Here is a 17057-nt window from a genome sequence, read left to right on the forward strand (position 1 = left end):
CTTTAAGAGAGAAAAATAACCTTTTAGCACATTTACAAGCAAAATAATCACTCAAAGTAAGTTGTTCCTGATTAACTTCATTTGAATATTACTTTTCTTACCTTAGTTATATTATATTTTTGCTCTTTGAGAGCTTAAAGGGAACCTTAACTGAACGGGGGGTAAAGAGTTTTACTTACCTGGGGCTATTACCAGCCCCCTGCAGCAGTCCTGTGCCCTCGGCGCCGCTCTGGAATCCTCTGGTCCCCCGCTGTCACTTAGTTTAGTTTTTGAGACTCACCAGTCGCCTGCCGCCATGCGTATTATTGGTCGCATTCACCAATGCAATTAGCGCTATTGCGGACCGCAACGCGTACAAAAATACGCGTTGCCGCATTCCGCACGCGTAGATATGCGGCAACGCGTATTTTTGTACGCATTGCGGTCCGCAATAGCGCTAATTGCATTGGTGAATGCGTCCAATAATACGCATGGCGGCCGGCGACTGGTGAGTCGTCAAAAACGAAACTAAGTGACAGCGGGGGACCAGAGGATTCCAGAGCGGCGCCGAGGGCACAGGACTGCTGCAGGGGGCTGGTAATAGCCCCAGGTAAGTAAAGCTCTTTACCCCCCGTTCAGTCAAGGTTCCCTTTAAAGTAACACAATCGCGAAAATCGTAAAATTTAAAATACATGTGAACACACAAATAAGAAGAATATTTCTTCCAGAGTAAAATGAACCATAAATTACTTTTCTCCTATGTTGCTCTCACTTACAGTAGGTAGTAGAAATCTGACAGAACTGACAGGTTTTGGACTAGCCTATCTCCTCATGAGGGATTTTTAAAGTTTTCTTCACTTAGTGATTGTCAGTTGCTCCGTCCAACTGTCAAAGTGTGCAGCGAGCAGGGAGGCTGGCCAGTATCGTATCGATCCTTTTTATGGAGTGGCTTTGTAAAGAACAAAGGCCATGCAGAGAATCCCCCGTGAATATATGGACTAATCCAAAACCTGTCGGATCTGTCGGATCTGTCCGATTTCTATGAACTACTGTAAGTGACAGCAACACAGGAGAAAATACATTTGTGGCTCATTTTACTCTGAAAGAAACACTTCTTCTTTGAATGCGTACACATGTATTTTAAAATTTTGCAATTTTTCGTGATAGTGGTCCTTTAAAAAAGTAATAAGTGTAGATAAGGTGAAAACGGGTGAAAAAGCTTTGTGAATCATTCTCATTACATACATACCAAGAACTCTATTAAATGTTCAGATACAGTGTTACTTCCCAAGCTGTACTATGAGTGGTATTTCTATAGACCTATTATGCATCCTAGAAGTAAGAAACAGGCCGCTTTCATCACATTTATTTGAAATCTAAACTCTAGACTAAAGCTATGTACACACGCTGCTTTGCTCGGCCAGGGCAGATGATAACGAACACCTTGGCCAAGAATCTTGAGTCAATCCAGCGTGTGTGTACAGTGGCTGCACAACGTCTGCTAAAGATTCAGCATGCCGGATCTTTAAAGAGAACCCGAGGTGGGGTTCTGACAATGCTAGCTGCACACAGAGACTGGGTCTGCCTATACTGCCCAGCCTCTGTTGCTATCCCAATCCTCCCTAAGCCCCCCCTGCGCTCTGCTATCCCCCATAAATCACAGCCGCGCTGTTGACACGCAGCGTGTCGCAGCGGGCCGTGTTTACCTCTATAGTGTCAGTCTGCTGCTCCCTCTGCCTCCTGCATAGCTCCGGTCCCCACCCGCGTCCCTTCCCCCCCGCTGATTGGAGGGAAGGGACGCAGGCGGGGACCGGAGCTATGCAGGAGGCGGAGGTAACAGCAGACTGACAGTACAGATGTAAACACAGCCCGCACAGCGCGGCTGTGATTTATGGGGGATAGCAGAGCGCAGGGGGAACTTAGGGGGATCTGGATAGCAACAGAGGCTAAGCTGTATAGGCAGACCCAGCCTCTGTGTGCAGATAGCATTGTCAGAACCCCACCTCGGGTTCTCTTTAATGATCCCTGACGCCAAGCACCGCCTAATTGTTACATAGTTACATAGTAATTTTGCTTGAAAAAAGACATACGTCCATCAAGTTCAACCAGTACAAAGTACAACTCCAGCCTGCTCCCTCACATATCCCTGTTGATCCAGAGGAAGGCGAAAAAACCCTTACAAGGCATGGTCCAATTAGCCCCAAAAGGGAAAAATTCCTTCCCGACTTCAGATGGCAATCAGATAAAATCCCTGGATCAACATCATTAGGCATTACCTAGTAATTGTAGCCATGGATGTCTTTCAACGCAAGGAAAGCATCTAAGCCCCCTTTAAATGCAGGTATAGAGTTTGCCATAACGACTTCCTGTGGCCATGCAGTCCACATCTTAATCACTCTTACTGTAAAGAACCCTTTCCTAAATAAATGGCTAAAACATTTTTCCTCTATTATATTGCCCTCTGATGTATTTATACATGTTAATTAGATCTCCTCTAAGGCGTCTTTTCTCTAGACTTAATAAACCCAGTTTATCTAACCTTTCTTGGTAAGCGAGACCTTCCATCCCACGTATCAATTTTGTTGCTCGTCTCTGCACCTGCTCTAAAACTGCAATATCTTTTTTGTAATGTGGTGCCCATAACTGAATTCCATATTCCAGATGTGGCCTTACTAGAGAGTTAAACAGGGGCAATATTATGCTGGCATCTCGAGTTTTTATTTCCCTTTTAATGCATCCCAAAATTTTGTTAGCTTTAGCTGCAGCGGCTTGGCATTGAGTATGATTATTTAACTTGTTGTCGATGAGTACTCCTAAGTCCTTCTCCAAGTTTGATGTCCCCAACTGTATCCCATTTATTTTGTATGGTGCTAGACCATTGGTACGACCAAAATGCATGACTTTACATTTTTCAACATTGAATTTCATCTGCCATGTATGTGCCCATATAGCCATCCTATCCAGATCCTGTTGCAATATGACACTATCTTCCTGAGAGTTGATGATTCTGCACAATTTTGTATCATCTGCAAAAATAGCAACATTGCTCACTACTGCATCTACTAGGTCATTAATAAATAAATTGAAGAGCACTGGACCCAGTACAGACCCCTGTGGGACCCCACTGCTAACAGTTTCCCATTTTGAGTACGATCCATTGACCGCAACTCTTTGTTTTCTGTCCATTAGCCAGTTCCCTATCCATGCACACAGACTCTTCCCCAGTCCTTGCATCCTCAACTACCCCTTTTGTGGGAATCTGCTTCATTGTGCGCTGCTCGTTCTCCCTTCGTAGCAACAGATGTGTGGCTAGCCTGCAAGCTGATAATGCGTCTGTACGGCATTGAAAGCCCCTGGAGTGTGCAGGGCTTTAAAGCTTAATACAACATGTTTGTAGACAATCGTGTCGGGGGCCCGCGGAGGGCAGGTGGTGAAATCTACGTCGATTGTGTGGGTGGTGCCAAGGGCCCAGTAATCCAGGTGTATGAAACCTGTGAAGTTGGTTGGTGCCTGGTCTCGACTGGATTGCTCACACGGTCCCGGGTGAAACCTTGCAAAGAAAGAGACGGCACACTACTGGCTGCAAAAACGTCGCTGTGTATTGTGGAACAGAAGCACTACATGTTACGGACCATAGTTCTTCATCAGGTGCATAACGGTGTCTGAATACACAAACCACACATATATAGCCAAAACAGTGGTCGACCCCACCCAAACTTCCTGTCTGATCTGCCCAGCATACAATTAACCTTAAGTGCCCAATGGCACAAAGTGCATCAAACCGATTTCATAATGAAATAGTGAAATCTACACTCTGGCAGAGATAACCGCACCAAAACAGGGTGTGGATATCAATCACTGTAATCATTATCATTTTTATCATTTTAGTTTTACTTAGTGTAACACAACCTTATTAATATTTTTCTATTATACTATGCATGGTATGTGATCTTCTGGAACAGTGTAGATTTTGACTGGCCACACTCATTTACTGGCACTTGTATAGCAGCGCTCTTTTATACTATTGATACAATTGCATTAGACATGCCTACAGATGCTAATATACCAGTCTCCCCATAATTGGGTTAATTGGACACCGATTTTAGGGTGTATTCATTTAGCTACAGCAAATCTTTAGCTACCTTAATAGAACAGATGGCAGTGACTATGCATAATTTTCATCAGTATCTGTATTAAATTTATAAATGAATGAGTGTGATCTTTGTGCAGTAAAATAGATCCCTTCTTCTGGACTATAGTGTGGCTTATGAATGAGTGATTATGAATGAGTGCTTCAATAAAGATCTATGATTAGCTCATCAACCTGGAATATTCATAATGTTCTATGTTTACGGTTTGGTTGTGGCTCAAAGTGAAAAGCAGAATGGAAAATGTTCTCCCTTGACAGGGGGCCAGCGGATATCCTTTATTTAAACAGCAAGCCTTTATAACTAGTGCATGCATCTGAGATGTAACCGGAACCAGACAATGGTTTTTGCACCCTCTAGTCCCCAAGGGCAGTATAAACCTTGACCTGTTTGGTAGGAGGATGTTCATTTGTAACATAGTGCAAATTAACTGAAAAACCTATATTCCTATAACAAGAGCATTGGCCAGAGATAACAATATTTTGCACATTTTGCTTATAAAGGGCCTTTCAACAGAATGGAAACTGACAGAGACTTTAATGCATGTGCTTATAAAATCTACCCACAGACAATAGCAGTCTGATGTGTCATAACTATCCCACTACAGTATTACTAGTATTACTGTGGACCTGCCAGCACTTGTATTAGAAAGTACACAAGCTCTTAATGCCTTAAATGGAACCTAAACTGGGAAGGATGTAGATTTTTTATTTTAAAATACCAGTTGCCTGACTCTATTGCTGATTCTGTGTCTCTAATGCTTTCAGCCACAGCCCCTCAACAAGCATGCAGATCAGGTGCTCTGACTGAAGTCAGACTGGAATAGCTTGCTGCTTGTTTCTGGTCTGTGATTCAGCCACTACTGCAACCAAATAGATCAGCAGGACTGCCGGGCAACTGGTATTGTTTAAAAGGAAACATCCATATCCCTCTCCCTTTAAAGTGACACTGAAGCGAAACATTTTTTTATGATATAATGAATTGGTTATGTAGTAAGGATAATTGATAGAACATTAGGAGCAAAGAAAATAGTCTCATATTTTTATTTTCAGTTATATAGTTTTTTTATAACTAGTGATGGGCTAACGGGTAGTCACAGTCCCTAAGGACTCAAATTTGTGATTTAAATGGGGCTTAATTGCCTCAGGTTGCCACCGCGCACTTCCTCCTTCCGGCTTGAAGGAGGAAGTGTGCATAGTGAGGCTTGCAACTCGTCCAATAGGACTCGTGCCAGCTGTTTGGAACGCAGGGAGGATGACTTATGGGTAACTAACCCCTTGTCATCCAGCCGCACAGCTGAGGCAATTAAGCCTCATTTAAATCACAAATTCAAGTCCTTAGGGACTTGTGAGCCCATCACTGTTTATAACATTGAATCATTCTCTAATAATCGCAGTTTACACACTACACTCAGCATTGTAAATGATTTCACAGAGCAGGGTAATGGCCTTTTGAACTTTCATCTGCAGAAAACTGCAACTTTGAAAGTCGGAGAGTTCAGTGAAGCTCTTTTACATACATAACTGGGGTTTCTTAACTCTTCCTGTACTGGAAACAATATTAGACTCATATCTCTGCTGCCAATGTTTTATTTCTTAAATGTACTACACATGCAAATCGTTGTATCATAACTTTATTTTCACTTCAGATTCCCTTTAAGGTGGCCATAAATCTAGCGGTGTTGCGGGCCAATCCACCATCCAGTTCCATAATTTTTATTGGAGGGGCACACGCCGGCAACGCTAGGCTAATTTCTGATAGATCTCTTGCTGAAATCTATCAGGAATTGGCCTGTGGGGTATGGGCAGGCAAACAGATCTCTCTCTCTCTCTCTCTCTCTCTCTCTCTCTCTCTGATCAGATTTGATCAGAGTGCGATCTGTCTCATGGTTGATCTGCCCAAACATTGCCTGAAGTAGGGGCACCTTTACACTGACACCAGTTTATCTGTGTAATGTGCACAGCTAGATAGTGCGCAGTGCTTTCTAACCCAGTGTATAGTGCTACATTGCTGTTTGCAAGTGTTCTCTGCTGGCATTTACACCCATAACACACATACTTCAAGGAGGTAAGGTTAAACATGTATAGCACAAAAATTCTTATGCTAACTTTATTCCTTTCTGCATTTCACCATTTAAACTGAGTGGTCTAAGATTGACATACACTTTTTTTAGGTTCAAAATTGAAATGCAAGAGGACTGTTTCATCCTGTATTCACAGTGCTGCTATTCCAAATCCAGTCCATGTGACCTACTTAAATTGTGTTTTATCCCACACAGATGGTTTGCACAGAATACAAATAAGCTATAGTGAGTCAGCAGATGACATGAAAAAGAATGAAGATGAACTGATAGATTTTTCAGATGACCAAGATAACCTGGTATGTGAAATGATTGTATCACTCATCATTTTTTTCCTCAAAAAAGAGAAGTTTGAAAAAGAATTGGCAAACAAGTGAATAACTAATATGGATTTATTTTGAATACTGAATTAAACAGGTTTCAGTGTTGGTGAGACCTTACTTTTTTTGAAGACTTGCTATGCAACACTTAGTACATCCACATTTTGGATGTCTAAATAAAAACATCAAAAGACAGTCAGCACGTCCAATAGTTGTTTCACTTTATTAATACTGCTTAGAATTAATAAGGCGGAAAAAGTTTTGGAGTGCTGAAAATTGTTGCTGTTTCCGGTTTCTTCTGGTGTGGTCAGACCTCTTACGCTGGGTACCCTTGTCTTCATTGGCTGTACTTTATGGTATGCACCACTTAACTTTGATGTTTTATATATTTTTGTAAATAAAAGGCATTTGTATCTTCATTTGATCTAGGGTTATAAACCATCCTTTAAGCTATGAATACACAGCGGTTTAAACTTGGCCAAGGCAACCGTTAAGCACGGCCACCTCTCCCCTCACCCCCGGACTCTTCCACTCACCGCTATAGGTGCCACAGTATAGATGGGCCAGCTATAGGTGCCACAGGATAGGTAAGCCAGCTATAGGTTCCACAGTATAGGTTAGCCAACTATAGATGCTACAGTATAGGTAGGCCAGCTCTAGGTGCCACAATAAAAGTAAGCCAGCCATAGGTGCCTCAGTATAGGTTAGCCAGCTTTAGGTGCCTCAGTATAGGTTTGCCAGCTATAGGTTCAACATTATAGGTTAACCAGCTATAGGTGCCACAGCTGTGTGTTCCTACCCTCCCCTCCAGATCCCCAGCGGTGCTGTGAGATGAGAATGGGAGGTATTACTCTCCTTGGCTCTCTCCAACGATGTTCGCGTATGCTCCTCCGTCGTACAACTTCGGGCTACTGTTTACAGTACAGGGACACGGCTTGATGACGTCATCAAGCCATGTCCCGACACTGTTAAGTGCAGGAAGATAGGAACGCTGCAACCACCGATGCATACCCCAGGGGAGCAAGGATCATGGATCTCAAAACATGCAGTCAAACAAAGATGTCCCGCTACACCATGGATGGGTATAAAACCTTCTTCAATTTTATTGGCACATCAGAAGATATATAAAAGGCTGACACATATCGGAGCTCTGGAAGGCTCCTTAATCATAGCCCACTGTTAACAAGCTCTGAGCTGTACGGCAGAGGAGCATGCGCGATCATCGCTGGAGAGAGCCAGGGTAATACCCCCCATGCTCCTCTCACGGCGCCGCCGGGTGATCGGGAGGGAGGTGGAATGCCGCTGCACCAAAAAACTGGCCCATGTCCCTACCACACTGTCTCACCTCTCTGCAGTGCTGCAATGGCTCGGCATTGTCTCTCAGAATGGTGGTGTGCATGGCTCTAAGGGAGATTGCGACACGTGCACAAGTGTTCAAATGGGAAGACCGCGCTATCTGTGCCTCCCCTTTTCTCCGCCTCCGTTGCTCCCACACCAATCAATATACACGTCCTTTGAATGGACGTCCAGTGTAGAGGAACTGAGTAAGGCCCCGTTCACACTGCACGCGTTTCCAGCCGCGTTTTGGAAACGCGTGCAGGTGGCCGACACGCACGACATCAGACATTGCATAGAGTGCAATGTCTGATGTTCACACTGCATGCGTTCCGGACCTGTGCGGTCCGGGAACGCATGCTGCACGCATTTTTTGTAAAAACACATGGCTGTCCCATTCACTTTTCAGTGATGGGATCAGCCACGCAACGCACACAAACGCGGATGGCGTGCGTTCGCATGCGTTGCGTTCCGCAAGCGTGGCCATCCGCGTTTGTGATGTGAACGGGGCTTAAACAAAGAGCAGGCGGGCCGCAGAATGGCTTCTGATGGGCTGGATGCGATGCGGGTCGCCAGTTGGACAGCGCTGCCATAAAGCTTTCCTTGTCCTCTCTACCGTGCCTTCAGTCCACTGCCTGGTCCCATCAATCCTCCGTGAAAGTTCATGCCTTTGGGACTTTTCTTGAAGCACTCGCATCCCGGAGTGCATCTGAAGGCTGCGCATGCGTGAGAGCAGTACGGACCCGATCATCTTTGGAAGTATTCAGGGGCATGTGTGCTTCCAAAGCCTTCATGAGACAGTGGACACTAGGGAATGAGGAGAGAACCAGAAAGGCTCTATGGAATCCAGAGCCTTTCCTCTCCATAGGTAAATATCTAACTTTTTTTCTTCCAAATTCACTTCCGTTTTACTTTAAGTATGGAAACGTTCTCCACCACAATGTAGGTTTGCAGTAATTGCACTTATTTATTCCTCTTGTTCAGGATGAAAGTAGTGATGATGGTGGACTTACTGATGATAATTTCACATCAGAGGCTGGAAAGTGGCATCTCAAACCTTCACTCTGCAAACAGTAAGTACATAGTCCAGAAATCTCATCCCCAAGGAACATTGTGTCCAGGTTAATCAGCTATTATCTTAAAATATAAGTAAAACTTCTAGCTTTGAATTATGAAAAGGGTTTTAAACTTTCTCAACATTTTATCATAGTCTATTTGTTGGAGAGGATTCAGTGCGTTTAGAAAAGTTTACAACTGTCAGCAGGAGGCTAAAGATTAATTTCATAGTGGAGCATATAATACCCAGATAGCTCATGGGAACTGCTAAGAGAGTATAAGGGGCTAAAAGAGATGACAAAGTATGTTACTATTGTAACTGTCAAAGGGAGGATGTTCTTACCTTTTGAGACATTTTTAGTTTTAATTCCACTTGACTTGAAGAATAAAAATGAATTCCACTTGACTTCTTCAATTAAACAAAAAGAAAATGTACCTAAGTTTTTCCTATAATTATGGGCTACACAGTGTTTGCAACTCTCCATTAATGATATGTGCCTCAGAAACCATTATGCTAGGTACACATAATGCAATTTTCTGACAGATTTTTTGCCAGATCGATTATTCTGTCCGGTCTGATTTCTGATCGATTTTGCGAACGATTTTTCACAGAAGTGAACGGAAAATGGATCTCAAAATTGGTTACAAAAATCAGATTGGACATGTTGGACACAATCGATCTGACAGTAATCTGTCAGAGAATTGCATCGTGTACCTAGCCTAAGAGAGGTACATGCCATTATGATGTATTTTAAAAGGCAACATAGAATTTACATTGCTTTTTCAGTAGAGGGCTTTTAAGATCCTTTAGTCAAATTACAAAAAGTCCAGACTGTTCTGGTTGTCCATAACCGTACTGGAATTACATGACCCCCTCAATCCCTCCAATAGACTTACTATAAACCAGTGTCTCTGATGTGCACCTTGATTGGTTTTGACTCGGGTCCGGGTCATGTGTCAGAAGTCATCTGCTGAGCATGGATATCTGGGACATGAAGATTGTGGGAAGCCTTTAAGTTTCTAAATGGCGTTAATTAGGCCTGACATACAATTTATAAAACTGTATCATTTTCCTATTTGTCAACAAGGAGGCAGATAAATATGAATCATCCTCCCATTCCTCCTCATCCATATCCGTAATATGGCAAGACCAGTTAGAACAAGACCAATTAGCTTTTAATTTAAGTATATCGGGTTCCGTTACGGCCCTAAAATTTAGTCTGTGAGAAGGCGATGGATGGGCATAGAGACCATTCTTAATAAAGATGACTGGGAAGATTTTGAAGAGTGCTATTATAAATCAGTTATTGCCTCACATGACAAACTAATTTAAAGTGGTTCCACCAGGCCTATTTATCCCCTGCCCGCTTAAAAAGAATGAGTCCCTTACATGATGGTTGCTGCTTAAAGTGTAGGCGAGAACAAGCAGACTTTTTGCATTGCGTATGGTTCTGTCCCCAGGTGAATAGTTACTGGAAATGGGTAACCCACTTACTAAGAGATACTCTTGGTCTGCCTGAAGTCTTCCTGTTCAAAATTTGTATGTTGGATATATTGCAAGATATTTCATGTAGTCGCGGGGAAAAACGGCTTCTTCAGATCCTATTATTTTACGTCAGGAAGTCTCTAGTCCTACAATGGAAACAAAAAACTATACCGGGTCTCTCCGATTGGGAGAGATTGGCGAACTCCGCTCTACCTCTTTACAAGCTGACTTACCAATTGCGTCATCAACCTAATAAATTTAACTAAATCTACTCCAAATGGGTTGATTCTTCAGATACAACTATACCCAATCTAGACATCGTCTCCATTCAAAATATAACCCAATAAATGTTCGTTTAGCCCTAATATATGATGTGATCCAATCTAATAGGAGTTTTGGCCTTTTCTTGCTACTGATCATAAAACAAATGTTATGTTATATACCTCTCCTTTGTGATTTTATGCAAGCTGTCAATGTTACATTGCCTGACTGGTTATGACACAGACTTTGCGATGGTCTCAATTTGCTTTCTGAAATCTGGACTGTAACCCACCTAGGTTAGCGTTTTGTTATTTTTCTTGTTATGTTATGTTTGTGTTTACTCCCTTTCGGGAGGTCTTTTTTTCTATGTTGAAAATTTAAAAAAAAAGTATATCAGGTTCAGTAAGGGTGTGTATCAGAGATATATATATATATATATATATATGTATATGTATATGTATATGTATATGTATATATATGTATATGTATATGTATATATATATATATATATATATATATATATATATATATATATATATATATATGTATATATGTATGTATATATGTATATATATATATATATATATATATATATATATATATATATATATATATATATATCTATATATATATGTATATCTATATATATATATATATATATATATATATATGTATATATATATATATATGTATATATGTGTATATATATATGTATATATGTGTATATATATATGTATATATGTGTATATATATATGTATATATGTGTGTATATGTATATATATATATATATATATGTATATATGTATATATGTATGTATATATATTAATTAAGACTTTGTAGAGCCTGGGTAGAGAGGACACCAATAATTGAGTGGTCAGACAGTTAAAGCTCCTGGTGGCCAAAGTGTGCCAGGGAACAGTGTCTAAGCTGGTTGTATTTATAAAAATATGAATTCCGTTGTTGCAATCTGTTGTTTAACGTAGAGAAGGGAACGATTTCCCCACCCTCTAATATATGGGAGAGGCTACACACCCCATTATTCTGCCATTCTTGTGCAGCGTGCAAGGTAGCTATACTTGTAGTTGTACCAGAATGGGGTTATTTTTTTTTTTTTATAATAAATAATGAATTTTATAAATCTTCCCTGTCCTAATCGCAAGTTGATGCAGAAGAGCACCAACCCTAATTAATTTGGTGTCTGGGTGCTCAAACGCCTGAAGATCACCTGCTTTGACACACTAAGGGCGGCTTGTTCACACTACCAGAGGTTTTCTAAGCGCTTTGTGATTTTAAAACTTTTGCTTATGTTATCCTGTGTGTGTTCGCATTGGAACAATGTGGTTTTGTAAAAATCCTGCATTGCTTTAGCAAGAGCTTTTAAAATATCTAGTGCTTAAAAAGCTCTTGAATTGTGAATCTTGCCCAAGTATTCCTTACTGAATATGCCAAGATTAAAATGCTGTTCTCCTATGTCAGAGGCGGTGCCCTTATCCAATTCTCTATCTAGCCACTCCATGTAAACAGCTTAACTTTGGAGCCTTGTGCTAAAGAAACCATTCAGTTTTTACAAAAACTTTTTAGGCTCAGGGAGTCTCCCAGACTTACGAACACTCGACTTACGAACAACCCACTGGTATGACTGTCCTGAAAATGTGAGATTTGATTTGGTGGGTTTGTTTAGTCTTTTTTGGGGAAAGAAAACAACCAAAAAACAAAACTGAAAAAATCTATTTTAAAAACAAATAATTTTTTTTAACCACTTCGGTACCAGCAGCCTCTGCCCCCTTAAAGAGAACCTGTACTGAGTAAAAATATTTAAAATAAACACATGAGTTAGCTTCAAATGAACATTACATAGTTATCTTGCCATCAGTTCCTTTAAGAAGCTCACCATTTTCTTCTGACAATAATCCCTTCCAGTTCTGACAATATTTTGTCAGATCTGAAATATATCAGTTGCTGTCATTAAAATATCAGTTGCTGTCAGTTATAGCTGAGAGGAAAACTGATGTACCAGGTAATGTCCATGTTTCCCTATGGCTCAGTGGGCGATGTTACAGTTTAACTGTGTGCTGACCAGAAAGCTGTTATGGGTAATGGCCATTTTCAAAATGGAGGACGGAAAATTCCCTTGATCACAGTGAACAAACAGGATGTGGGGAAGGAGAAAGAGACTGAGGAGTAGACTACATGGAAGGTAAGTATGACTTGTGTATGCTTATTTTTACTTTTAATGTTCAGTTCAGGTTTTCTTTAAGGACCAGAGGCTGCTGGTACGCTAAAACGCCGCATACCGATGAATCGCCGCAATAATCAGTCGCTCCCGCCGGTCATGCCGTTCTGTCCCCGCCACAGGCTGCTCTCTCTGCCGTCTCTACGCTGTGCGCCGGTCAGGAGCCGCTTTCATTGGCTCCTGACCATGTCACTCAATGTAAGCCAATGGGATTGGCTTTACAGTAATGACAGAGCCAGGAGCCAATGAAAACAGCTCCTTCCCGGCTCACAGTGCTCTGCCGTCATAGAGGCGGCAGGGCAGCACATTGCGGTGGGTAGAAAGCGGCAAGAGCAGCGGGAACGGGCGGGGGGGGGGGGCACGTGGTGAATGGGATGTAGAGCTTACGTCTGGTCAGAACCGCAGCGCCACTCGCCCGACGTAGATTTGTACTGCGTCGGTCCCTAATTGGTTAAGCCAGTAGAATTAAATTTTGCTACAGTACACTGAGGGCACAGGGGGACAAAGGTGACACAGAAGGGGGCACTGGAGGGGCATAGGGAAGACAGAATATTTTAAGGTATGGACAGATTCAGGTTAAAGAACCTACAGTCCCTACCACGTTCATTAACTGGAGAATACCAGGATGTTCCAAGACATAAAATTTGGGAAGAATTGTAATTTTAGCTCAAGTACTTAGCTTTCACGAATTGAAGGTAGAGTATTTGCCAGATTTTCTGTATCCTCCTGAGCGGTATGCCCGACACTGTCGTGCAGGAAAAATAAGCTGAAAGCAGTATGCCCGACATAGTGTCGGGCATGCCGCTCAGGAAGCTTTCTACTGCACTTTGTGCTCCCAGGATAAGTTGGCTAGCTTTAAGCGACCCATATAGCTTATCTAACTATATGAGACCTGTTATATAGCTCCCCTCTGCTATTCACCCCACCTCTGAGTGATTCTCAGTATTGGGACACGACATGACGTCATGCCGTGTACCGGTCCAGTGAACAGAGAAGACCAGAGTGGGTGATCGGTGTGGGCGAGAGGCAGGGTGAGTGACAGTGCCAGCCACCCGCGATGACACAGGGAGGGAGAGCTAAATAGATGCGAGGGAGGGGGGGAGGGGAATCACTTGGGGGAGTATGACAAAGCAGTAGAGGGAGGGATGGATGGATAAATAGATGCAGGAACAGATGGGGAGGGGGAAAGAATCACTCAGAGGTTGGGTGAATAGCAGAGGGGAGCTATGTAACAGGTCTCATATAGTTAGCTAAGCTATATCGGTCGCTTATAGCTAGCTAACTTTTTTTTTTTTGGGGGGGGGGGTTTATCAGCCAGCCCATATCTCTCAAGAGGGAGGTAGGAGGAAGGGATGGATGCTGAGGGGGGGGGGGGGGGGGTAGTTGGAGAGAGATGGGAGGGGGGAAGTGATCAACCATAGTTGCTGAGAGAGAGGTGAGCTAAGTACCCACATCGCAATTTTCCCAACGATTTCCAGCCGACCAACCATTTTTTTAAGTGCCAATCGGTTGTTTCCGCGATATTGCGATGTGGGTACAGGCGCTTAGCACTGCGTCACTTAGCACCGGGTCGTAATAATGACTGTCACGACAGATCGGATAGCTAAGATCCCCAACAACTCCCGCACAAAGTTCATGCGATTGCTTGAAGTCTTGTTTGCTCCCAGCATGTAGCATTCGCATGACATCGTGCTCACACGCTGACAGGAAGAGGCTTCGCTGAAGACCATTGTCAAGGGGACATCGCAGGAACCATCGGACGGCGAGTACACAGCTTTAGGGCCCATTTCCACTAAGAAGTGATGCGAGTATGCGACTACCTAGCCGCATCACATCTCTTCCACTGGCGTCTGCGTCACTTCCGCATCTCCTGATGCAGAAGTGTATGGAGGGGATGGCAGGCAGATGCGGCTGTTCGAGAATATGCAGCATGCTGCAGATTCTCAGATTGCTCCGCACGCAATGGAAACTGTTCCATTGCCTTCCATTGCCATGCATTGGTTTCAGGACACCCGTGATGTGGCTATGTAGCCGCGTCGCACCGCTTCTAGTGGAAACAGGCCGTTAGGGAGCGACACTCACTCAAAATGTTTACTAGACCCTTCATTGACACATTTTGGTAAGTTACAGGAAAAAGGGTTATGAAAATAAATTGGATTACTTTTTGCACAGAAATCCATCAGAAACTGAACGCCAGGGAGGTTAAAGTATGTGGACAGTTTCCAAGACTCTATTACCCTGTCCACATCACATAGGAAATAGTGCATATTTAGTGCATATTAACCAACAATAATACAATGTAAATACTTATCATGTTACCTCTAGTAAACTGGCATGAATAGCTGATGCAGGAGTGTCCAGGTAACCTCAGCATGCACCTCCTCCTCTTTTTCAGACTTTGCTGTGTGTTCCTTTCCCCACCCTGCTATCTCAGTATACCTGTGTGGGTGGTGTTGGATGCATCAGTATGTTGTATAACACAAACATATTTTATAATAGGCTATTTGTAATCCAAATCCAAAAAAGCTTTATTGGCAGGACCAAATACATTTAGCATTGCCAAAGCAAAACAAAGCAATAACATGGGGAGCGGGTTGTGGGAATAAGGGAAGGATGTGGGGGGTTGGTGTATGTAGTTCTTATGGTGTGGAGGATGTAAGGGACAATATGGGGGTCTGGGATATATGGTCCATAGGGGGATATTGGGGGTGTACAGTCCATGTGGTATCATGTTCCTCTCAGCTGGTGGCAAGCTGTGACATATCGGGCAGCTATTTGCACGGTTGTTTCCTTCTCCCCCAGTAGGATGTAGAGTTTTCTCTCCTCATCTGTCGAGCTAAAATCCTGGATGTGGTCAGAGAGTCTCTGGAAGTGGACAGTCCTCACAAGTGCGTATTTGCTGCAGTGTAGCAGGAAGTGGGCCTCATCCTCCAAGACCCCCTGTTCACATTGTCTGCACAGTTACTCCTCCCAGGGCTTCCATGCCTGCCTGTGCTGCCCTGTCTCTATCCCCAGGCTGTGGGCACTCAGACGGTACAGACTGAGGATCTGTCTGTCTTTGTGGTGGTGTTGCCTCTCCAGATATGGAGCCATTGTGCACTCACTCTGTAGTGATTGGTAGACTGGGAGTTTCTGGGAGTTCTTAGTCACTTCTCCATTCCTCTATGTATCGTTCCTTGCAGCTTTCCATAGTCCTTTTTATTTGGGCTTTTGTCAGCCTGTGTTGGTGGTCTTGGCTGGACTGGCTGCTGATGCTTTGCTTGAGAGCGTCTGGTATGGCCTCGATCCCCTGGCTCAGTGAGGCTTTATGGTGGTTAGTGCTGGGATTGCTGCTCTGTATATGAGCCCAGTATGAGAGTGCCCTCTGCTGAATAGTCAGCCATAGTGGGAATTTGCCTAGCTCTGCCCGGCAGGCTGAGTTCGAAGTGCTGCGATGGACTGTAATCTGTCTGTCCATACTGGAAGCTGTACAAGGCCTGTACACAGGTCCAACAAAGTGTGCAACCAACTCGGCAGCATGACTGACCACATGACTCAACTTGTATTTTTCTCAGCACCAGCCAGCTGAATGGCCAAATGTACTCACTTTTGTCAGCGATTTAGACATTAATGGCTGTGTGTTATTTTGGGGGGACACAGTTGTTATACAAGCTGTGCACTGACTACTTTACATTGTATCAGTGTCCTATCTCTAGTGTTCTCCAATAATAAGATATAATAAAATATTTACAAAAATGTGAGACACATACTCACTTTTGTGAGATACTGTACATGTTTGTCTTATGTCACTTAAAGTGTAACTGTCGGGCATAAAATCAATTCTTTATTTTTATCTGGTAAACAAGTAATAAGGATGCTAGCCAGGCAATCTTTACTTTCCCATTAGACTTAACTAATGCAGCCTGATTGGCTGAAGCCTGTTTTCCCCTCCCACACCTCTGTTCCTCTCTGATTGGCCAATATTTTTCATGCTGAGACGATGCGCTTCATATTGCAGAGCTGGCTGGGAATGCCTGAAGACTGGGAGGAGGGTGGGCAATGCATACACAATCAGGCAGAGGAGAGTAAGGGAGGAAATAACATCAGGATTGGCTTAGACACAGATAAATGGAGACTCCTAAGGAGGATTGTTACTTTTTTTTTTACTATAAAATCAC

The 17057-nt window shown here is 43.0% G+C and overlaps 1 protein-coding gene across 3 annotated transcripts in view; it reads left to right on the top strand.

Moving 5' to 3' along the window:
• Positions 1 to 17057, top strand: part of SENP6 (SUMO specific peptidase 6) — a 154814-nt gene that overhangs the window by 113454 nt on the left and 24303 nt on the right. For all 3 annotated transcript variants that reach the window (XM_068281508.1, XM_068281509.1, XM_068281510.1), the window contains 2 exons: positions 6406 to 6506; positions 8847 to 8935. In XM_068281508.1, the coding sequence (XP_068137609.1) occupies positions 6406 to 6506; positions 8847 to 8935 (190 nt within the window). The remainder of the gene's footprint in view (positions 1 to 6405; positions 6507 to 8846; positions 8936 to 17057) is intronic.

Source organism: Hyperolius riggenbachi, chromosome 4 (assembly GCF_040937935.1).
Source record: "Hyperolius riggenbachi isolate aHypRig1 chromosome 4, aHypRig1.pri, whole genome shotgun sequence".
Taxonomy (NCBI): Eukaryota; Metazoa; Chordata; class Amphibia; order Anura; family Hyperoliidae; genus Hyperolius; species Hyperolius riggenbachi.